Genomic DNA, 22,161 nt, shown 5'->3' with positions numbered 1-22,161 from the left:
ACTCGGACGGACCATCCATGACATGGCCACACGACGCCACCCTCTTCGGGAAAAGGCAAGCGTCGGTCGAACAGGGACAACGACCGACGAAGGAAGTAAGAGCAATCTGCTCAGCCGAACGAACCCACGGCACAAACCACCTCTACGTACGAATAAACGTAGGAGGAAGATGGGCGAGCGCGCTATTAGACAGCGGCGCCCAGGGCAACTACATGAGCCCCGAATATATCAACAAGAACCACATCAGCTGGAAATATAAGGAGGAACCCTATCAGCTCAGCACGGTGGAGGGACAAGCGGTCTCGTACGGAGGAGGAATCGTGAATACGGAGACTGCGCCCCTCCAGGTATTCATTTCTCGCCGACCCGGCCACATAACCTTCGACATCACCAACATGGGAGGAAAACAAATCATCCTAGGCATCCCATGGCTCAGAGAATGGAACCCTCAGATTGACTGGACAGCTGGCCGCGTCCAGTGGAGTACGTCAGCCCCTGAGGAAAGACCCACGAGCGGTCTCTCAAGCGACCTCCAACTAGCCCTCACGAATAGGGACAACTCAGAGGAGACAACCCCGGAGGAGCTCACAACAGAACAGCAAGAAAGACTGCAGAACGTACCCAAGGAATACTGGAAGTACGAAAAGATCTTCAGGGAAGAAGTCGACACGGTGCTACCTAAGCACACACACTACGACCACGAAATCCCAATCAAGGAAGGGGAGAGCCCCCGATTTAACAAGATCTACGGATTAAACCCTCGACAGATGGATACTCTCGACGAGTATCTCAAGGAGAACCTCAGAAAAGGATACATCCGACCATCGACATCCCCAGCAGGATACCCGATTCTCTTTGTGCCAAAGAAGAATGGCAAGGAAAGACTATGCGTCGACTACAGACAGTTGAACGACATTACCATCAAGAACTGCTACCCATTGCCTCTGATATCAGAACTCAGGGACGCATTAGCAGGAGCCAATTGGTTCACAGCGCTCGATCTCAAAGGAGCATACAACCTCATCCGCATCAAGGATGGAGAAGAATGGAAAACAGCATTCCGAACACGACGAGGACACTACGAGTATTTGGTCATGCCATTCGGATTGACCAACGCCCCCGCAACCTTCCAAAACATGATCAACGATGTACTGCGAGAATTCCTGGACGTCTTCGTGGTAGTGTACCTCGATGACATTCTGATTTTCTCGAAGACGATGGAAGAGCACAAGGGACACGTCCACCAGGTCCTCACACGACTACACCAGCACGAACTGTTAGTAGAACCAGAAAAAGCCAAGTTCCACACACAGGAAGTAGATTTCCTAGGGTATACGATCACCCCAGGAGAAATCAGGATGGAAAAATCCAAAGTGGCAGCCATCAGGGAATGGCCTACACCAAAAAACGTCAAGGACGTCAGAGCATTCCTCGGTTTCGTCAACTTCTATCGACGATTCCTAAAAGGATACAGCAAGACCGCCAATCCTTTGACAAACCTCACGGTCAAGGAAATAGAGTTCGCGTGGAACGAACCCCAAGAAAAAGCATTTCGCCAAATCATCGACGCCGTCCTCAGCGAGCCAGTCCTCCGGATGATAGACCCCGAAAAACCCATGGAAGTCGAGACAGACGCCTCCGACTTCGCCATTGGAGGACAGTTAGGCCAGAGGGACGACCAAGGACGATTGCACCCAGTAGCATTCTTCTCGAAAAAGCTACACGGACCAGAGCTCAACTATCAGATACACGACAAAGAACTCATGGCAATCATCGAAGCCTTCAAAGAATGGAGAACGTATCTCTCCGGAGCACGACACGAAGTCAAGGTCTACACTGACCACAAAAATCTTGCACACTTCACAACGAACAAAGACCTCAACAAACGACAGATTAGATGGGCGGAATTCCTCTCGGAATTCAACTTCACCATCATCTACCGCAAAGGATCTGAGAATGGCAGGGCAGATATCTTGAGCAGACGCTCAGACCACGAACAAACCACACCCCCAAACAATAACGCAATCCTCGCAAGCGACAAAGAAGGAAATCTAATCCCGTACCACCGTACCTTGGCGGTCACCACACGAATAAAACCCGCCAAGCCACCCAAGAGCACCACAGAGCTCATCGAACAAGTCCACGGGGCCAAGGCCCACGGACACCAAGGAGTAGCGAAAACATTCGCCCGACTCAGAAAACATCACGACTTCAAAGGAACCAGACAGGACGTCACAGCAGTGATCCGCAACTGCAACCTCTGCAAGAAAAGCAAGGCAGAGAGACACAGGCCCTATGGAGAACTCAAAGCACTACCAGTACCAACCGCAGCCTGGGAGTCAGTCTCACTGGACTTCATCACCAGCCTGCCACCATCGAAGGAACCCTTAACTGGGACCTCTTACGACAACATCCTAGTAGTCGTCGACCGACTCACCAAGTACTCCTACTTTCTCCCGTATAAAGCCACAGGAACGGCAGAAGACCTCGCCTATGTGTTCCTCAGGAACATTGTGGGACAACACGGACTCCCAAAAGAACTGGTGTCAGATAGAGACAAGCTCTTCACCAGCAACTTCTGGAAGTCACTCATCGCTCAACTTGGAGCCAAACATAAGCTATCCACGGCTTTTCACCCGCAGACAGACGGACAGACAGAAAGAACGAACCAGACTCTAGAGCAGTACCTTCGGTGTTATATCAACTACCAACAAGATGACTGGGTCACATTACTACCCATCGCACAGTTCGCATACAACAGCTCACCAAGCGAGTCAACAAAGGAATCACCCTTCTATGCCAACTACGGGTACAACCCAACAGCCTACGCGGAACGCCGCGAAGCACCGGACACGCCAAAAGCGACCAACATTGCGGTCAACATCCGCAAGATCCAGGAACAAATCAAGCTCGACCTCGAGCTCGTACGCACCAGAATGACCACGTACGCCAACAAGACAAGGATGAAGGGACCATCCTTACAGGAGGGAGATAGCGTCTACCTCATCCGCCGAAACATCAAAACCAAACGACCAAACGACAAATTGGATTTCAAGAAACTAGGACCATTTAAAATTCTCAAGAAACTCTCGGATACCAACTACCACCTCTCATTACCAGAGAACATGAAGATTCACCCCGTTTTTCACATTGCACTACTAGAGCCAGCACCACATAACGCACCACTCGAAACAAACGTGGAAGTCGAAAATACCAACGAGTATGAAGTCGAAAGAATCCTCGATCACAGAAAGATAAGCAAACAAGAAGAATACTTGATCAAATGGAAGAACTATGGGCATGAAGAAAACACATGGGAACCAGTCAAGAACCTGAACTGCCCGCAGTTGCTCCAAGAATATCATCGCCTGGCACAGGACCAAGGTCGGAAAATTCCTCCCCGAAGCCCAACGAGGACCAGTCCACGACGCCGCTAGCACCCCACTCCTGAAGGTCCTGAACCACGTTGGCCTCCTGAGCCTCGAGGCTTAGGTTGTCCCCGCCCAGAGGAAGGACGCCGTCCTCCTCATCCAACTGACGAATCCCACGAGCAAACAACTCTTCCCCACGAGCCTTCGCCGCCTTCCGCATCTTGCGAAGACGGGACAAACGACCCAAGGCCGTCGCCAACTTCGTTTGGAGCACCTCCAACTCCATTTCAGCATCCTCAATCTCAGCCTCTCGCTTCTTCTGCTCTGCAAGAGCCTTTTCCACTAGACGATCATTAGAAAACAGGACCATGACCCCACCAGGGACCAACTTACGCGCAGAAACCACGCTCACACCATCACAAGAGCGACCGCGACGGATGCACTCCCCACAGCGAGAAGAACCAGGGGCGGTCTTACAGACGAGATGTCGCTTGAAGCACCCCGTACAAGGCATCTTGATTTCGCCCTCGGAGTCAATCAAAGCAGCGAGCGCCTTTCTTTGGTCGGTTTTGGCAGACGAACGTTTTATGACACGACCTGACATTTTGTCATGGTTAGTAAGGATGACAAGAGAAGAACCACCGCAGGCGGCTGGGACTTACTACTTATGGCCGCTGGGACATCGGCCTGGAGGAGGAGCATCATGTAACAACCAAGGAAGCAGGGCGGCCGCGAATCGACGACCCCGCGATCAGGGAGCGCGATAAGATAAGAATCGGGCCCACCTGGCAAATCACGTGATGGCTCACTCAGACATAAAGGGTGAGTCGTCGGGCTCACCAAGGACGCCGCAGTGAGCCAGGGAATGGCTCACGGGATAACACACCGTGATCCTAACATCATGGATCACCAACAACTAACCAGTGAGCCATCCAACATGAGCTCACCACCTAACACAACAAGGACAGGATGGCAGGTATATAAGGACGGACATTCTGGACTTGTAGATACATTCTTTCTCACGACAGTGATCAATCTAAGTCTTACCTTGTATTCATTGTAACGAGTGCGCAACGCCTTACGACACCACATCGTCTCAGAGTCACAACCTAAGCTTCTGCAAACAGCAACCCCAACCCTCTGACAGTGTTCCCCCTTCGGAAGCTGCCAGGTCGTAACACCCGCTTGCCATATCAGCACGCAAGCTTGGGAGTGGGAGAACGGGACAGGAAGTGCAATGCAATGGGGGTATTCATTTGACGAGGGCATGCAGCATTAAAGGTTCACTAGATACCCATTTTTGACTTCTCTTTCTAACCAATACAATAACCAACTTTGAACCCCCATTACTTATGCGATTTCTATTAACTTTGCTAGTAATTCTTCTTATTAATTCCTATTTCTAGTAACCATAGCAGGGCCTCTAATCAGTTCCGCCCTAATCGCTTACTTAACTTTCATATCTTTACTAGTTATAGCTCTATCTTATTAAAAGAGGCACTATAACGCGTATAGTAACCCTATTACTACTACTAGATAACTAAGGGTTAATAACTATATCCTTATCTCTATATAATTAATATATCTCTAAAGATATATATCCTTCGTCGCTATTCGACCTAAGCCGATATATAAGACTACTAGAATCCTATCGATAGGATTTTATTATAGGTTTTATATTAATATCCCTATCTATAGCCCTATTAGGCGATCCTAGTAGCGTAGGCCTAAGTTATTAATTATATATATATCCTTACTACCTTAGAGCGATACCTACGATATTATAGCAGTTATAGACGATTATTAGGGTAATCTTACTAGATAGGTCTAGTATACGCTTAGAATTAGAAGTAGGAATATTAGGATAGTCGGGCCGATAGTCGACTAGGCCTTCCTATCGTGACTAGGGATTATAGATATTAACTTCCTTAGTAATAGGCTAGTTCACTCCTGCCTAGTCCGCTAACTCTTAAGCATTAATAAGACTTTCTAGGGGATCTCCTACTCCGGATCTATCTATCTATCTTATACTAATACGTCTATTATCTCCTAGTATATTTAATTCTATTAATAGAGGTCTAGAATCTTCCCGTTTATAAGACTACGGACTAAGTAATAACGGTGCTACTGCTATAGAGGCCCCGTTGCTATAAACCTATTCCCTAGCGTTATTACCTTAGCTCCCTAGAATATCTTCTATTACCTATTAGAATTCCCCTTTTAGTTATTAAGGCTTAAGAGGTTCAAGCCCCCCCTATTAAGGTTTAAGCCCCCCTTATTAAGGTTTAAGTCCCTCCTATTAAGGCTTAAGTCCCTCCTATTAAAGCTTAAGTCCCGATTAGTTATAATAATAGACTATATTATTAGTAGCCCCTAGACCTCTAGCCATAGCAGGACTACCTACCTTTATTAACTATAGTACTTTCGATAGTAAATAGTCTATAGCTAGATAGATTAATCGTCTAAGATATAAGTTTAATTATATTAGATAGTTACCCCTAGACCCTCGATAATACCTCGTAATAGTAGACCGATTATATAATAGAATTATAGCTATATTCTTAGATTCTTATATAGCTATAAGGAATACCTTAGATTATCCTAACCTAGGACCTATAGAAGCTCTTCTTATAGAAACCTTATTAAAGGAGCGATTCCCCGCTATTATCGCTAATATAATCGATAATAAGCCTATAACCCTAGAGTAATACCCTGGAGAAGCCCTTAATAGATACTACCTTAGGGCCTAGGCCTACCTAAGATATACTAGAGGTCGAGACTCTAGAGACCTAGGAGCTATACCTCTATTTATCTTAGAACGTAATTACTTATCCTAGGTAGTACGTTAATTTATATAAGGCTTATAGGACCTCGAGCTCTATTAAGAGTCTATTAAGAAGTCTACTATATAGGTAGAAGGTCTAAGAGACGCTTATACCCTTATCCGATAAGCTAGATAGACTATTAAAGATCGAAAACTCGTTATAAAGGCCTAGGCGGAGTAGATTAAGATTAGCCTTATTAAATAAATAGTGCGAGCTTAGTAAAATAAGAGTATAGAGAGAGTATTAGCTAAGTTCTATAGCCTTTTATTATTAGATAATTAGTAAGATAGTAATACTATACCGTTAGTAATTACTATATTTACTAGAGTTATTTGCCCTATCCCTTAATAGATCTAGATATTATAGAAATAAGTTCCTATATAATATTAGCTAGTTAACCTTACTTAAGCCTAGAGCTTTACTTAGAGGCTAGCCCTTCCTGCTCCTATATAGGTAGTACCTAATTTAGTAAGTAGATATTAAAGCACTAAGTATACTACTTAGGTATACTAAATCCCGCTAGGCCTATACCGTAAGCCTTAATAGATAGGCTAGTAAGGATCGTTTACCTCTAAGCCTCTAGTATAGCTACCCTATTAATAACGCCCCTAAGCTTAGGCACCCTAGTAATAGTAGTAGAATATAGGAAGTTAGGATAGCCGCTAATCGCTACTATAGTTAATTAACCCCTTTATTAATAGAGTATAATCTTTAATTAGAGCCGATAATTATATAAGAGTAGTATACTATACCTATAGTATTAAGGGATATACCCCGCCTACTAGTAAATATAACCCTATAGCTATACGCCTCTAGTAGTAGGAAGTAGATATCCTATGCTAGAAGGGTATCGAAGCCTAGAGTACTATATCTAATATAGCCTTTATAAGTATAGGCCTAACCCTAGAGGACGTTATTATATAGCTAATGAAGGTAGGTATTATTATAGAGGTTAAGTCTTCTAGATCCGGAGACGATAATTTAGCCTAACCCTAGGATAGTAATATTACTCTATCGAATATAAGTACTATAATCGACTCCTATTCGTATAGTATTAAGTTTAACGATAAGATTACCTATACTAAGCTAGAAGTAATTAAAGAAGTTTTAGATTCTATTTTAATATAAATATTCTTAATTATTATTAGACTATTAACTAAGAAGAAATAGAAGGCCTATTCGCTAACGGCTTCTAAGGAAATAAGACTAGAATTTAGTATACCTAGGTTATAGGCATTATTACCTAATTAACCCTAACCGTTCTATTAAGGAGTATCCCTAGAGGACCTAGCCGATATAGTAGCTATATACCCGAGGGTAACTACTTAGAATAAAGGACTAACGACTCGTACTAGCTATAAAGCTAGGAAGCCTAGATAGGATAGGTTAGCCCTTATCGTTAATTAGGATAGTGCTATCCCCTTTAATTACTTAGCCTTCTTTAAGAGGTTTACTACCTAAGTAAACCTTATAGAGATTATATAGATATCCCCGGATACGATTAAGTATCTCCATAAATACGCTATTTAGAAAGGAGCTATAATTAAGATATATACTATATTAGGCTTATTAGAAGCTAAGGGACTACCCCCTAGATTCTAGAGGCTAATAGGTTTAGATATAATACCTAGGTTATATACGGCTACTAGACTATACCGAGTAGATTATATAGTTACGGCTAAGGTTAGAGGTAAGATAATTAGATTCCCTATACTACTTAACTCGATATAGGCCGATTAGGGTTCTAAAGTTAATATAATCTCCTTAGTTATTATTAACTTCTACTAGATCCCTAAATATAGTCTCTTATTAGTAGGACTTAGGGGACTATATATTATTATATTAGACGGGAATATAACCCCTATACGGGAATTTATCGTCCTTAAGGCTATAGTAGATAGCTTATAGAGGGATATCTAGGCTATCGTTAAACTTAATTTTTATAGGTCTTATAGAGTATAATTAATACTAGGCCTCCCTTAGCTCTAGGAGGTAAACGTATACCTAAATATTTAGAATAGCTAATTAATAATTAATAACCTAGCTAGAAAGGAGGAGGCTAGAGCGCTATAAGGCCCTAGATTTTAACCTTCTACGAGATAGAGGATACTATTAGACCCCGAGAATATAATAGTACTATACTAAGACCTAGATAGCGATACTAATACTAATAATTTATCGGCTAATAACTAGGGTAACTCTAATAATACTAAAGATATAGATATAAAAGCTTAATCTAATTCGGAAAACTAATCCTATTTATACGACCTAGATAAATCGGAAAACTATACCTAGACGATATTATTAGTGGATTTAGTTACTTAACTAGAACCTACTTAGTATAATTATATTTTTATACTCTAAGGGTAGCTATATATAATAGTATATTATATATAAGGGTAAAAGGCCTATATTATTATTAAGATAGCTAATTATTAATAGAGACCGATTATCTAAGAGTATATTCTTTAATTATAGCTATAGAATTAAACCTAGATAAGGAGCTCTAGAGGACTACCCCTAAAGGTATTAATATAGAGTATTATCTAAGTCTATATTTCCTAACTAAATAGTATATAGACCGCTTACTAATAGATAAGACTATATCTATAGGAGTTATTATATAATAGATTAAGGACTCGGGATATATACTTAGGCTATTAGTGCTAGATAACCTATATAAGGATATAATAAGGACCCTATATACTTATTACGGGCTTACTGTAAATTTAATATATAATATCCTATTAATAGACCTATATAAATACTATATACGCTTGAAACCCGGAATATAGCTATAGAATAGGTCCCCTAGGAAACGTCGAATATTAGTAGAATAATACTAGCTATATAAATTAATCTAGGATAGTATCGAGGCTAGTATATATAAGTCTATATTATTAATAAATAGTACTTTATCGGATTAGAGAGTAGAACTAGTCCTAGTAATTAAGTCTAGATAGGAGGTAGACCCTTAGGCTAAGCGTAGACTTACCTTTAACTATAGCTATATAACCGAGGAGATGCCTAGGATATTAATTACCTAGCTAAATAAGGTCTATAATAAGCTAGCGGACCCGCGGATTAGTTTATATAGCGTACTTAACCTAAAGTACGCCTATTAGTCTATCGGAGTATACCTAGACTCTCGTTTAGTATTTACGTTCGCTATAGATAGATTCCTATAACTATAATTAACTAGGATACTATAGGGGTCTTAGACTATAGCTTACTCGATAATAGAAGCTATAAAGATAGCGCTTAGGCCTATACTTAGACTATATATTAAACCCTTAATAATAATACCCCTAGACCTTAGAGGACTAGCCCTAACTATTAATTATTTCGATAATATATTTATTATATATATAGACTTCCGTAAGCAATAGACCTTCTTAAAGTACTACTTATTATTACGTCTATTATAGTTAATATTAAAGCTATTATTCTCGAAACTTCGCCTTAGATTAGACTTAGTTACGGCTATTAGGTAGAACTATAGCGTAAATAGTCGGATAATAGTAAAGCTAGAATATATAAAGAAGCTTAGTAAATAGCCTATATTACGGGATTAGATATAGGTTAGGTTATTCCTTAGAGCCCTAGGACTATATTAGCGCTAGATATATAATTATATAGAGTTATCGAGACTACTTTATAGACTTACGGGGAATATTACGTAGTAATAGAATAATGCTAAATCTATAGTATTTACTACCCTAAGGACTATATACGCCTAAGCTATTAAGATATAAGGATATAATATTAAGGAACCGGTTAAGATATATATAGATGCTTCTAGATTTAGTACTAGCTATATAATTATATAAATCTAAGGAGGTATCGATAAGCTACTCCTATATAATATATTCCTATTTATAAAGATATAGCGAAATTATAGTACTTATAAATAAGAACTATATATAATTATAGAATTCTATAGGAGATATTAATACTACTTCTATACCGAAGAAATATTAACTATCTATACTAACTACTAACTACTTATATAGTTCCTATTATTAGGCTATTACGATAGCATCTATACTCGGTAGGTAACTAAACTACGGCTATTAAACCTAGAAATTCAATATATCTTAGAGGAACGTAATAAAGTAGTAGATACCCTCTTATGGACGGTATTTAACTTAGTTAAGTATAATAATAACCTATCCTAGTTCGGATACTAGGACGATAATAGTATATAGGTCTAGAAGGATAGCTCTAGAGGCTATTAAGACCTAATATAGTAAGCCACGGAGAAGTATAAAGCCGAACGACTAGCAGCCTAGTAACTAATATAGGATATAATATCCCTAAGCTATTTAACTAGCTTATAACCTTATATATCCTAGAGAGCTAAGTCCGATACTCTAGTTTAGGACTTTAAGTTAAGACTTCTATTAAATATAAAGTAACTAGGGGGTCGTATCTTATCTACGTATATATCGAATACTATACTTAGACTCCCGGGGATAGGTAAGTATATAAAATCCTAATAGTATAAGGATATTATTACCTTCCTAATATTAACTATAGTCGATAGTACTTAGAATAAGCACTAGAGGAGGGCTATTATTTCCTAAGCTACTTATTTTAAGATCGAGAATACGAAACTCCTCTATTATATAGGTAAAGGCTTATAATAGCTATACTTAGTTAAGAACGAAGTAGTGAACGCATTAAAGGCCGCATATAATAATATAGGCTACTAGGGGCCTAACTCCACGAGAAGGAAATTAACGGCTTTAGTATACTAGCCTCGTATAGTATTAGATATTATCGACTATATCGCTAGCTACTAGATATACGTAAAACATTAGCCTAATAAGCTAAAGGCTCCTCCTATAGACGTATAGGTTAATAAACTATTCTAACTTATAGGTATCGATTACCTAGGACCTTTTCTAGTTACCGATAGGGGCCGCCGCTATATCCTAGTAATAGTGGACTACTTTAGTAGATTTACTTAGGCCTTCCCAACGATAGGAACTATAGCTATAGAGATACTTAGGATTATATTATCCTAGATAGCCGAGATTAGAATATTACTATTAGCTTTTTACCCGGATACTAGATTAGCCTTTATAGCTATAGAATTTATAGATAGCCTAGCCCGCATAAGCGTAAGCGTGATTCTAGGACTAGCCTAGTTATATAAAAGCTTTAGTATAGTAGAAGTAACTAACCGATTAATATAATAGGTAATAAACCGTATAGGGGCTAGCCGTATAAACTAGGACCTAGACTATCGATAGTATACTAAAGCCCTAAACTCTAGGCATATAGCTATAGTAGGTTACTTACCGTATAAGATTATATATAGGATACTATTAATTAGTAACGTAGAGTAATAGTACCTATCCCTATCTAGGATATTACTACTAATAATTATAACTAGACCTAACTAGAGGCTAGAATATAGCTTATCCTCCTAGGCTAATACTATAGAAGCACAGATAGCCCGAATAGAGTTCTATCGAGACCGTATTTACTATAACTCTAGAGAGAGAGCTGCTAGTGCTACCAAGCACTAGCTCCGGACCGTACGGCCGTTCACTACTAGCATACTAATAATACTAATTCAGGAAGGCAAACTACCGAAACTAGAGGCCCGATAGAGGGGGCCTTTCCGGATATTAGAACGGTATAGACGAAGGATATATAGGATTAAGAAGCTAGACGGCACACCCATAGCCCTAGAGCGACACTAGGACTACCTGAAGGAGTTTCGGCCACGACAAGGATATCTAGCCATGGAGGATGGATAGCTACCATTTAAGAAACTATTGAGAAGGCCGAGGCGCAAGACTAGAGCGGTTATAGTAGCCACTTTAGAAGGAGGTCACTAATATAATTACTTTAGAAGAGGGTCACTAATTATATTAGAAGAGGGTCACTAATAGAGTTTATGGCTGCCTAGGTTAGATAGGAGGCAGGAGCGGCAGTTGCAACGCTATACCTGAGTTTCTTCCTTCTTTCTTCTTCCTATACCTCTGTAACGCCCCAGCCCGGTCGTCACCAGGACACCAGGCAGGACACCCCGCAGGCGATCGGACGCGCCGCACGGACCCACAGGATCACTCACGTGACCGTGACCAGATCACGATTCTCAAAGTGATCCGGTCACTAACCACACCGTGACCCAAGCAACAGGATCACGACAAGAAAGGTGAGCCATCCAACATGGACTCACCAACCCAACACGACAAGGACAGAATGACAGGTATATAAGGACGGGCATTCGGTACTTGTAGATACATTCTTTCTCACGACAGTGATCAATCTAAGTCTTACCTTGTATCCATTGTAACGAGTGCGCAACGCCTTACGACACCACATCGTCTCAGAGTCACAACCTAAGCTTCTGCAAACAGCAACCCTAACCCTCTGACAGTGTTCCCCCTTCGGAAGCTGCCAGGTCGTAACATTAGTATAGGATATCGTGGCCTTAAGCTATCTAATTAGCTTATAACCTTATATATCTTAGAGAGCTAAGTCCGATACTTTAGTTTAGGACTTTAAATTAGGAATTCCGTTAAATATAAAGTAATCGGGGGGTCGTATTTTATCTACGTATATATTAAACGCTATACTTAGACTTCCGGGGATAGGTAAATATATAAAATCCTAATAGTATAAGGATATTATTACCTTCTTAATATTAATTATAATCGATAGTACCTAGAATAAGCACTAGAGGAGGGCTATTATTTCCTAAGCTACTTATTTCAAGATCGAGAATACGAAACTCCTCTATTATATAAGTAAAGGCCTATAATAGCTATACTTAGTTAAGAACGAAGTAGTAAACGTATTAAAGGCCGTATATAATAATATAGGCTATTAGGGGCTTAACTCTACGAGAAGGAAATTAATGGCTTTAGTATACTAGCCTCGTATAGTATTAGATATTATTAACTATATCGCTAGCTACTAGATATACGCGAAATATTAGCCTAATAAGCTAAAGGCTCCTCCCGTAGACGTATAGGTTAATAAACTATTCTAACTTATAGGTATCGATTACCTAGGACCTTTTCTAGTTATTAATAGGGGCCGCTACTATATCCTAGTAATAGTAGACTACTTTAGTAGATTTACTTAGGCCTTCCCGATAATAGGAACTATAGCTACGGAGATACTTAGGGTTATATTATCCTAGATAGCTAAGATTAGAATATTACTATTAGCTTTTTACTTAGATACTAGATTAGCCTTTATAGCTATAGAATTTATAGATAGCCTAGCCTACCTAAACGTAAGCATAATTCTAGGACTAGCTTAGTTATATAAAAGCTTTAGTATAATAGAAGTAATTAATTAATTAATATAATAGGTAATAAACTATATAGGGGCTAGCTATATAAACTAGGACCTAGACTATCGATAGTATACTAAAGCCCTAAACTCTAAGTATATAGCTATAGTAGGTTACTTACTATATAAGATTATATATAGGATATTATTAATTAGTAATATAGAGTAATAATACTTATCCCTATCTAGGATATTATTACTAATAATTATAATTAGACCTAACTAGAGGCTAGAATATAGCTTATCCTCTTAGGCTAATATTATAGAAGTACGGATAGCCTAAATAGAGTTCTATTAAGACTATATTTACTATAACTCTAGAGAGAGAGCCGCTATTATTACTAAGTACTAGCTCTAGACCGTATAGCTATTTACTACTAGTATACTAGTAATGCTAATTTAGGAAGGTAAACTATTAAAGCTAGAGGCCTAATAGAAAGGGCCTTTCTAGATATTAGAATAGTATAAATAAAGGATATATAGGATTAAGAAGCTAGATAGTATACTTATAGCCCTAGAGCGATACTAGGACTATCTAAAGGAGTTTCGGCTACGATAAGGATATCTAGCTATAGAGGATAAATAGCTACTATTTAAGAAACTATTAAGAAGGCCGAGGTATAAGATTAGAGCGATTATAGTAGCTATATTAGAAGGAGGTTATTAATATAATTATTTTAGAAGAGGGTTATTAACGTAATTATATTAGAAGAGGATACGTTGAATAGGCCTTAGAGGTGCTTCTAAGAGAGCTTATAGCTACCTAGATTAGATAGGAGGGAAGGAACGGTAATTATAATACTATACCTAAGTTTCTTCCTTCTTCTTCTTCCTATACTTCTCCTCCTTTCTTCCTCCTTTACCTCTCACTATATACCTATATTACTACCTACCTCCCTAATTACCTACCCTACCTTATTATATATACTCTTCTTTAATTCGTATACCTTAGGAGCTCTAGCTCTAGAGGAGATATAATTTACGATATCTAACTTATTTACCCTAATTACTTACTCCTTCTAACTATATATCTTATTACCGGAAGTCTAAGGTAAGAATAGGAAGGTTAGGGGAACTTATTATAAGGCTAGAGACTAATAGGTAAACCTTTAAGATTATGGTCCTTCCTAGCTATTATATCTAATTACTATCTTTAATTCTTCTATAATTACTTACCTACGATTATTTTATTTACGACTATTTACCCTATAACTTAATATATATCTAAGGAAGCCTAATATAAATAACTTAACTACTACGTAGGCCTAAGGCTAGGGTTAGCTAGAGCCGGTGACCTAATTAGTATCCTAAGCTATTACTAACTATCTAACTAAGGAACTAACCGATAACGTAGATACTAAGGAGGATACTTAGAGCTAGTCCGATAGTACCCTAGAGGATTATCTATAAGAAGCTAGTCTTATAGACGTTAATATTAATAGCGACCCTAAGAGTCTAGAGATAGTTATACTTTAGTATATCCGATAATTTATAGAGGAGCCTATAATAGAGGGTTTAACCGAGAGCTATTTTATAGCTATCGCTAAACTTATTAAGGTCCTTAATAGATAGGTTTACCCGTATTAACCTAGCTAGCTTAGATAAACTATAATTAGACTATATCGTATACGGGATAGATCCGGATAGGTAATCGTCTCCTAGCTAGCCCGTTACTCTAGTATATTAGCCCTAGAGCCTAAGTCATAGAGCCCGAGACTAGATAATAATACTATTATAGTATCCGTAGATAATAGCTTTTATTATAAATAAGATAATAAGACTAAGCGCTTATTCTATTATAGGGGAAAGTATTTATAAATAGTACCTTAGAATACTCTTAATTTAGGGGATAACTATTAAGGAATTATATTTAAGTTAGATAAAGCTAATTTTAGTTCTCGTATAAGGCTACTATATTACTAACTATTAATACCTAGAAGCCTATCCTTTATTAAGAAGGTCTTAATTAATAATATTAATATCCGTAGATCCGTCTTATTTAAATAGCGATTATAATACTTAACCGATAATATAAACCGAGTACGCTCTTATTTATTATTTTAATTATTTATTAAAGATAGGGATATCGATAATAGAGAATAATCTCTAAGGAACTATCCGGGCTTATACGCTTATAATCGAGCTACTAATATCTAGCCCTAGGGGTCCTTCGATTTTAGGATCCCCTATTTAAGAAGATTAGAGGTCCTAATAGAAATAATTAGCCTTTTAATATAAGGATTAGATAATATAAAGATAGATTTTATTCTATTTAACTTAGTTATCTCTAGTATATTAACCTAGGCCCGTATTCTTTTAGACTTAAAATATAAAGTAGAATCACTAGCCTATAACCCTTTTAATAGCCGCTTTACTATTAATTATAAAATATTAACCGTTTCCCTAGCTACCTTCTTAGCCTATTACCTATACTTCTTTAAACTATACGAACTTTATAGTATAGCTCTATTTATATACCCTTATAGGTTTATATATATTAGATATATAGAGGATCGATCTTATTTTATTTATAGAGTATTAAATATAGAAGCTAAATAATTTAATTAGGGACGTATCCTAGAGCTATATCGTTAACTAAACCTAAACGAGGATAATTAGATATTTATTCTATTATCCTTAATACTTAGCTCTTATATCCTTAATACCTAAGCTCCTCTAGCCTTTACTATTAATAAAGATAAAGTCTAGGATATAGGATTAATATTAATAATATAAACTCTAGGATTCCCTTACTATTTAAGGGGGTAGGATATTATAATAAAAGAGATTATATATTTAGAGATTATATATCTAGGATAGCTAGATAATATTTAGTTTTATTATTTTAATTTAGATATCTAGTTTAACGCTCTATTAGATATTTAAGGTATAAGTACTTAATATATAGTAATCTTCTTAGCCCTATATATAGAAATCCTTAAATTATTACGACCTTATTAATATATTATTAATACCTTATATACCGCTTCTACCTTAATAGCCTTTATTATATATAGACCTATAGCTAGTAACCTATATAAACTATTAATCGATTCCCTTCGAGTAAGAGATCTAGTAGACGTTATAGATACGTAAATAAGATTAATAACCTAGCTTCTAGTATAAATAGCTCTTATAAAGATATATAGAGGATTACTAGAAGCGTTTAATTAAGGAATCCCTATTAATCGACTTAATATCGATTTAAGCGGTATAGTCTATTTTAGGGGACGATATCGTAGCTTAATAAGAGGCGTATCTTAAGCTCTAGAGGAGGAGTTATACTTAGATAGAGTACTACGAATACCTAACTTCCTATTAAGAGATTAATTTACCTAGCTATATAATTTAGTTATAATTATTCCCTATCGTACTAGCTTAGACTTTATAGGCCTACCTCCGAGGTTTAAGTAATTAGCTAACTTAGCTAGTCTAGACGACCTTATTCCTCTAATTAGACGAGCTATATTAGATATCCTAGCGTAGGTTTAGCGTAATAATTATTAGGAAATCTTAGTAATTAGGGAGCTTTACTAATTCTTATTCGACGATATAATAGAATAGCTAGATAATATTATAGAGGTATTATATTCTTAAGTATTTATATTTATCTTATCGTTAATAGGACTAGATATCCCTATATATATAATATTAACCCTATATATTACCGCTAGTATCCTTATACGATTAAACCTATAGGACCTTAAGAGGGCTACGTCTAGACTATACTATTTACTTAATAGTATCTACGGTAATTATTTAATTATATATATAGGGGATCCCTTATTAGCTTATAAGGGTAATAGGGTTTTATTCTATATAATCCGAGGCGAGGCTTAAAGAGTTATAGCTAACTTTATAATAAGATAGATTATTTAACTAGAATAACTACTTATAGAGCTTAGCCTATATCGTTAATAGGATAGTAATAATAACTAGGAGGATCTAGAGTTAGTACTTAGACCCGATATACTATTATTATTATATATAATTCTATCCTTAGAGGGTAGCTTAGAGGCTTAGGCTTAAGCTTAACCCTATTCTTATAACCTATTAACCCTCTATAATAGACCTAGTAATATCGGTTTAGTCTATTATTATAGCTAATTCCTTATCTCGATTATTTTATTCTCTATAACTCTATAACTATCTCTATAATATAATTACTTTTCTAATAGCTTAGTCTATTATTATAATTAATTCTTTATTACTATAACTTATTTCCTATAATACTACGTTTAATTCTACTTATATAACTATTTCTACGACGATTTAGTCTATTATTATAACCGATTCTTTATTACAATAGCTTAGTATTTATAATATAATATCTAATTCTATAATACGGCTATTATTTTTTTTCGACGATTTAGCTTATTATTATAATTAATTCTTCATTACTATTAGAATATCTTCTACGATTAATTTCTTAATTTAATAGTTCTTTAATAGATAGCTTATTATCGGCCTTATCTTAGCTATTAGAGATTACTATATAACCTATTATTATAACCGGTCTCCTCTCTATAATTAATCCTACGTTTATACTTTCTTCTTTTTATTTAAGCTATTTTATATTATAATTATAGCTATTATCCTCTATTATCGACCTAGGTCCTTTAGGGGTCTATGAGGGTTATAGTTTAATTAATAGGATCCGATACCTAATAATAGTTATTAATGCTAGCTTCTCTTCTTTCTTTTCACTTAGGATATATTTAGAAGACCGTATAACTAGAGAACTAAAGCTATCACCCTCTAGGTGATTAAATGGATATAAATAGGGTACTATATATATAAAAAAAAAAAAAATAGGTAGTATTATATGGGTTAAGGCCGTGGGCGGCCTAGTGGAAGATGGTTACTTGGGAGAACGGGACAGGAAGTGCAATGCAACGGGGGTATTCATTTGACGAGGGCATGTAGTATTGAAGGTTCACTAGATACCCATTTTTGACTTCTCTTTCTAACCAATACAATAACCAACTTTGAACCCCTATTACTTATGCAATTTCTGTTGGCTTTGCCAGCAATTCTTCTTGTTGATTCCCATTTCTAGGAGGTCCAGCTCCCAGAAAAGTCTGCGATCGACGGCGCTTAAAGGCCAAGTGAATAGGTGGGTCGAGTTGTGGATGCTTTCAGCTGTCACGAGCCACAGGTGCGAGCATCACCCTACCTCATCGTACTTCCAGACCAAGTTTGGCACGGCTCCGTCGGGTGTCACGGCTGGTCTCGTACAACTCGAGACGGACCTGTCGGACGGATCTTGAGATGGCGGCACCAGTCACCACGTACCTAGTGGAAGGCGTCCCCAAGATAGTCGGCAGAGGTCCTCGGCGTAGGCGACTTTTGAGGTGTTTGGAGTTTGCAGTTGCGGATCTCGCTCGCCGCCGAAAGCGGGACTACCGCCAGAGCGCAGTAGCACCGGCAAAGCCGACATCATTGAGAGAAGGGAGGTAAAAAGAAGAATTTGCACGAGTTGTTGACATGCGGCGACTGACATGGCTGAGGTCAACTCAGAAGGACAGCAAGGGAGGGGAGGAAAATACGAAGAATGCAGGGCGGACGCGGTCGCTCGCGGCTCGTCCCTGGCCAACGCACCAGCGAGCGTTGGACAAAGATTGTACCTGAACGACGGCAAGCCCAAAAAAAACAGATCATGCTGATGTGAACTGCCGACGATTGCTAGCGCACAGCATACTCGTCAGTTACATTGGAGGTATAGAAGGCGAAGATGGGCCAGGTGGATCGTGTGTTTGATTTCAGTGCTGAAGGGACCCAAGAGTCTTGCTTGGGCCAAGAACTCTCACGATGGCGGCCGTGACGCTGACTAAGACAAGGTGTCGTCGACACCTGACACCGAGTCTACACCGAGCAACTTCTGGCAGGCGCCTTGGTACCCCGCGGTCACCCTCCCACGACGCGACTAATGGCTGTCGCGTCGACAGCACCTTGACCTGCTTCAAGCTGTCAACCCCCACCACAGACGGCATTGCACAATGGCATTACCACTTCCAGCAGGCCTCGTGCCGAGCGAGGTCGCTTTCCTTTGCGAAATGGAGCTCGTCACCATTGTTCCCAGACAACGCCTCGAGAGCATGCCGCTGTTGAGTGTAGGTGCCCCTCCCTTGAACCTCACAGCGCCCTGGAGCTGATCTGACCATGCTCTCCCCCAGGGCGCGACTCCCGCTCTACGCCCACCATATCGTGCCAAGATACCGCTCTGGCTCGCCCTCCTCCTGAAGAAGCAACGCCGCGCCAACATTGTGCCCCCGCCATGGCTGCATCCCGACTCCCTCCAGGCCATCCTCACCCACGAAAAGCACAAGGACCCCATAGCATTCTCGCCGCCGCCGCCGCCGCCGACAAAGGCTGACGCGCGCGGCAACGCCCACCGCCTCACAGACACGACCACGCTGTCGCCGCCCTTTCTCTCCTCCTGCACAGCCGACGCACCGTCGGGTGCCCTACCCTACCACTGGCTCGAAATGGCCGAACTGCTCCTCGCCCGCGCGAGCGACGACATACCCGCCTCCGCGCAGGTGAGGGCCCTGCTGCGCGATCTGCAAGAGGTGCGTGCCGCCAAGATGCGCAACAGCACCGCGGACCTCGAGAAGGACGTCGGCGGCGTCATGGGCCTCCGCGGCGTCGGTGCCATGGAGCTGGCGGAGAGCAGGGGGTTCATACTGGGCGTGATGGATGGCGTGCGCAAAATTGGCGCCAGCACAGAGATGACACGACGGGAGGAGGAAGAGGATGGAAGCCGGGCTGGCGGCGACAACGAAGACGAGGACGACGACATGTTTGGATAGCGAGGATGGCGATTATACCCCCCCACCTGTCGGCATCGAGCGCGAGCATTCATCTCGTAGGTGAGCAGTAGATTCAGTGAAATTTGGGTCGTGTCTAATTCTAACCAACGATGCAGTAACGAAATGAACTCCAAATCAGCCCTTCGCTCAAAGACGATACCACTGCCGACCATGACCCTCCGCCAACCCTGGTATGAATGACAACAAACAACACGCCGCAACCATCATCACTCAGTATCGATCCCTTCCTCCTCAGAACTGCCTATGCTTGACACGGACGGGGAGTACATCACATCCAGCGGAGGAGCTCTCTCAAACAATGGCTTCAGTCGCGACACGCTCGCTCTCACCGGCGGTGACCCTCGTGTGCTCCGGAGACTTTAAGTTGCCCGTCTGCGTTTGAACAGCAACTGTGGCTCAAGAGTCCCTGACTGTGTGGCGCGCCCGTTGGTCAGTCGCGGTGATCTGTCTACATGATGACCCTCTATGTCATGATGAGTTCTATTCCGAGGATGCTGTGGGACTCGCAGCACCAACTTCTGGGGGTGATTGGCAACGGATGCCGTGACGGCCGAGCCTTGCTCGCTCCGGTGCATGTTTCCGACCTGCTGCAGAACTACTTTGAAGTCATTGAGTTCAGGGGTGTCTATTAACGGGCTGGTAGTATCAGAGTTTGCTGTCGCATCCTTAACCGGCGTGAGAGCTGGTAAACGCTTGGCTTGGGAAGGGCAAACATCTTGTTTCTCAGACGGTCGGGCTCCTCCCAAAGCAAGCAGAGCATCGGAAGGAGGATTTCCGCGGCTGTCAAGCCCTGAGATGGCTTGGAGGCCGGCTGCCTTCAAGGCGGAGCGGGTCACACGACGGTCAAATTTGTGGTGGCTACCTTCACGAGGAGCTCCACCAACAGTGAAATTCTCAGCCTTGGAAATTCTGTGGTTGATCATGTTGGTGTTGGTGACGTTGGATACGATGTTTTGGTTGGTTATGGTCGGAACCATGTCCCTCCCTGCAGCGTCGTGACTCTACTACAAGGTAGACAGACGGAACCCTCAGGATTGCAACAGTAGGATAAGAGTAGACAAGGACGAACAAAGGGTGTCTCCCGACCAAGGTTCAGAAACTCTTCGCTGTACGTTGTATTCTTTGATGCGAGGCACGGCCTCATGCAAGGGCCATCGCCCCGAAAGCTCAACAATGTTTCTCATCTTGGAACATTCAAGCTGTTCTCTACAGAGTGTTGTTGCGCGGGGTCTACTGGGATAATGAAGTTGCTAAGTCGAGGTTCAGTGAACTGAATGGCAAAAAATGGAGATGCCCGGGATTGAACCGGGGACCTTTCGCATGCGAAGCGAACAGTCTACCACTGACCTACATCCCCACTGTGTGGAAAAGTCAGATTATAAGATAGATGACCGACTAGCTCAGGCTCCACTCACGTACTCAAAATATCACCCTGCTCAGGAGAAGTCACGCTAAATAATCGGAGCCTTCTGTACAGAACAAACAGACGAAAATCTAGATAAGCTCCGCCATTGTGACAAAGCTTATTGTGTTGTCGCTTGAATTTCAATACAACTGTAAACTCTGCACTTCCCTGTCAGGCACTATGCACGAGGAAGCTCAAAATTGATATTCCTACAGAATATCTCCACAAGCCAGGCCATCGGAAAGACTGCTGGAACTCAATATGTGGGGAACAGATTTAGAAAATCCTCCCTGGCAGTATGGCAAACGCAGACTCCATCGTATTGCATACTCGATCAAAACGCCGCTATCCAGATACAGAGGGCATAGTAGTATGAAGCCTTGGACAAATCCATGCAGTCCTGAAAA

The 22,161-nt window shown here is 40.3% G+C and overlaps 1 protein-coding gene and 1 non-coding gene across 2 annotated transcripts; one reads left to right on the top strand and one right to left on the bottom strand.

Moving 5' to 3' along the window:
- Positions 1-19,515: 19,515 nt before the first annotated feature.
- VDAG_07970 (DNA replication complex GINS protein PSF2) lies at positions 19,516-20,328 on the top strand (the record flags this gene model as incomplete). Its single annotated transcript, XM_009652736.1, has 2 exons — positions 19,516-19,629; positions 19,693-20,328. The coding sequence occupies 2 exons, from the start codon at positions 19,516-19,518 to the stop codon at positions 20,326-20,328; spliced, it is 750 nt and encodes a 249-aa protein (XP_009651031.1).
- Positions 20,329-21,634: 1,306 nt separating this feature from the next.
- VDAG_20217 lies at positions 21,635-21,706 on the bottom strand. The gene has a single exon. It is a non-coding gene; the product is annotated as a tRNA-Ala (tRNA).
- Positions 21,707-22,161: the final 455 nt, after the last annotated feature.

This window comes from Verticillium dahliae, genomic scaffold (assembly GCF_000150675.1).
Source record: "Verticillium dahliae VdLs.17 supercont1.18 genomic scaffold, whole genome shotgun sequence".
Classification (NCBI taxonomy): Eukaryota; Fungi; Ascomycota; class Sordariomycetes; order Glomerellales; family Plectosphaerellaceae; genus Verticillium; species Verticillium dahliae.
The sequence above is the reverse complement of the archived record's forward strand: the minus strand, read 5'-3'. Positions and strand labels throughout refer to the sequence as shown.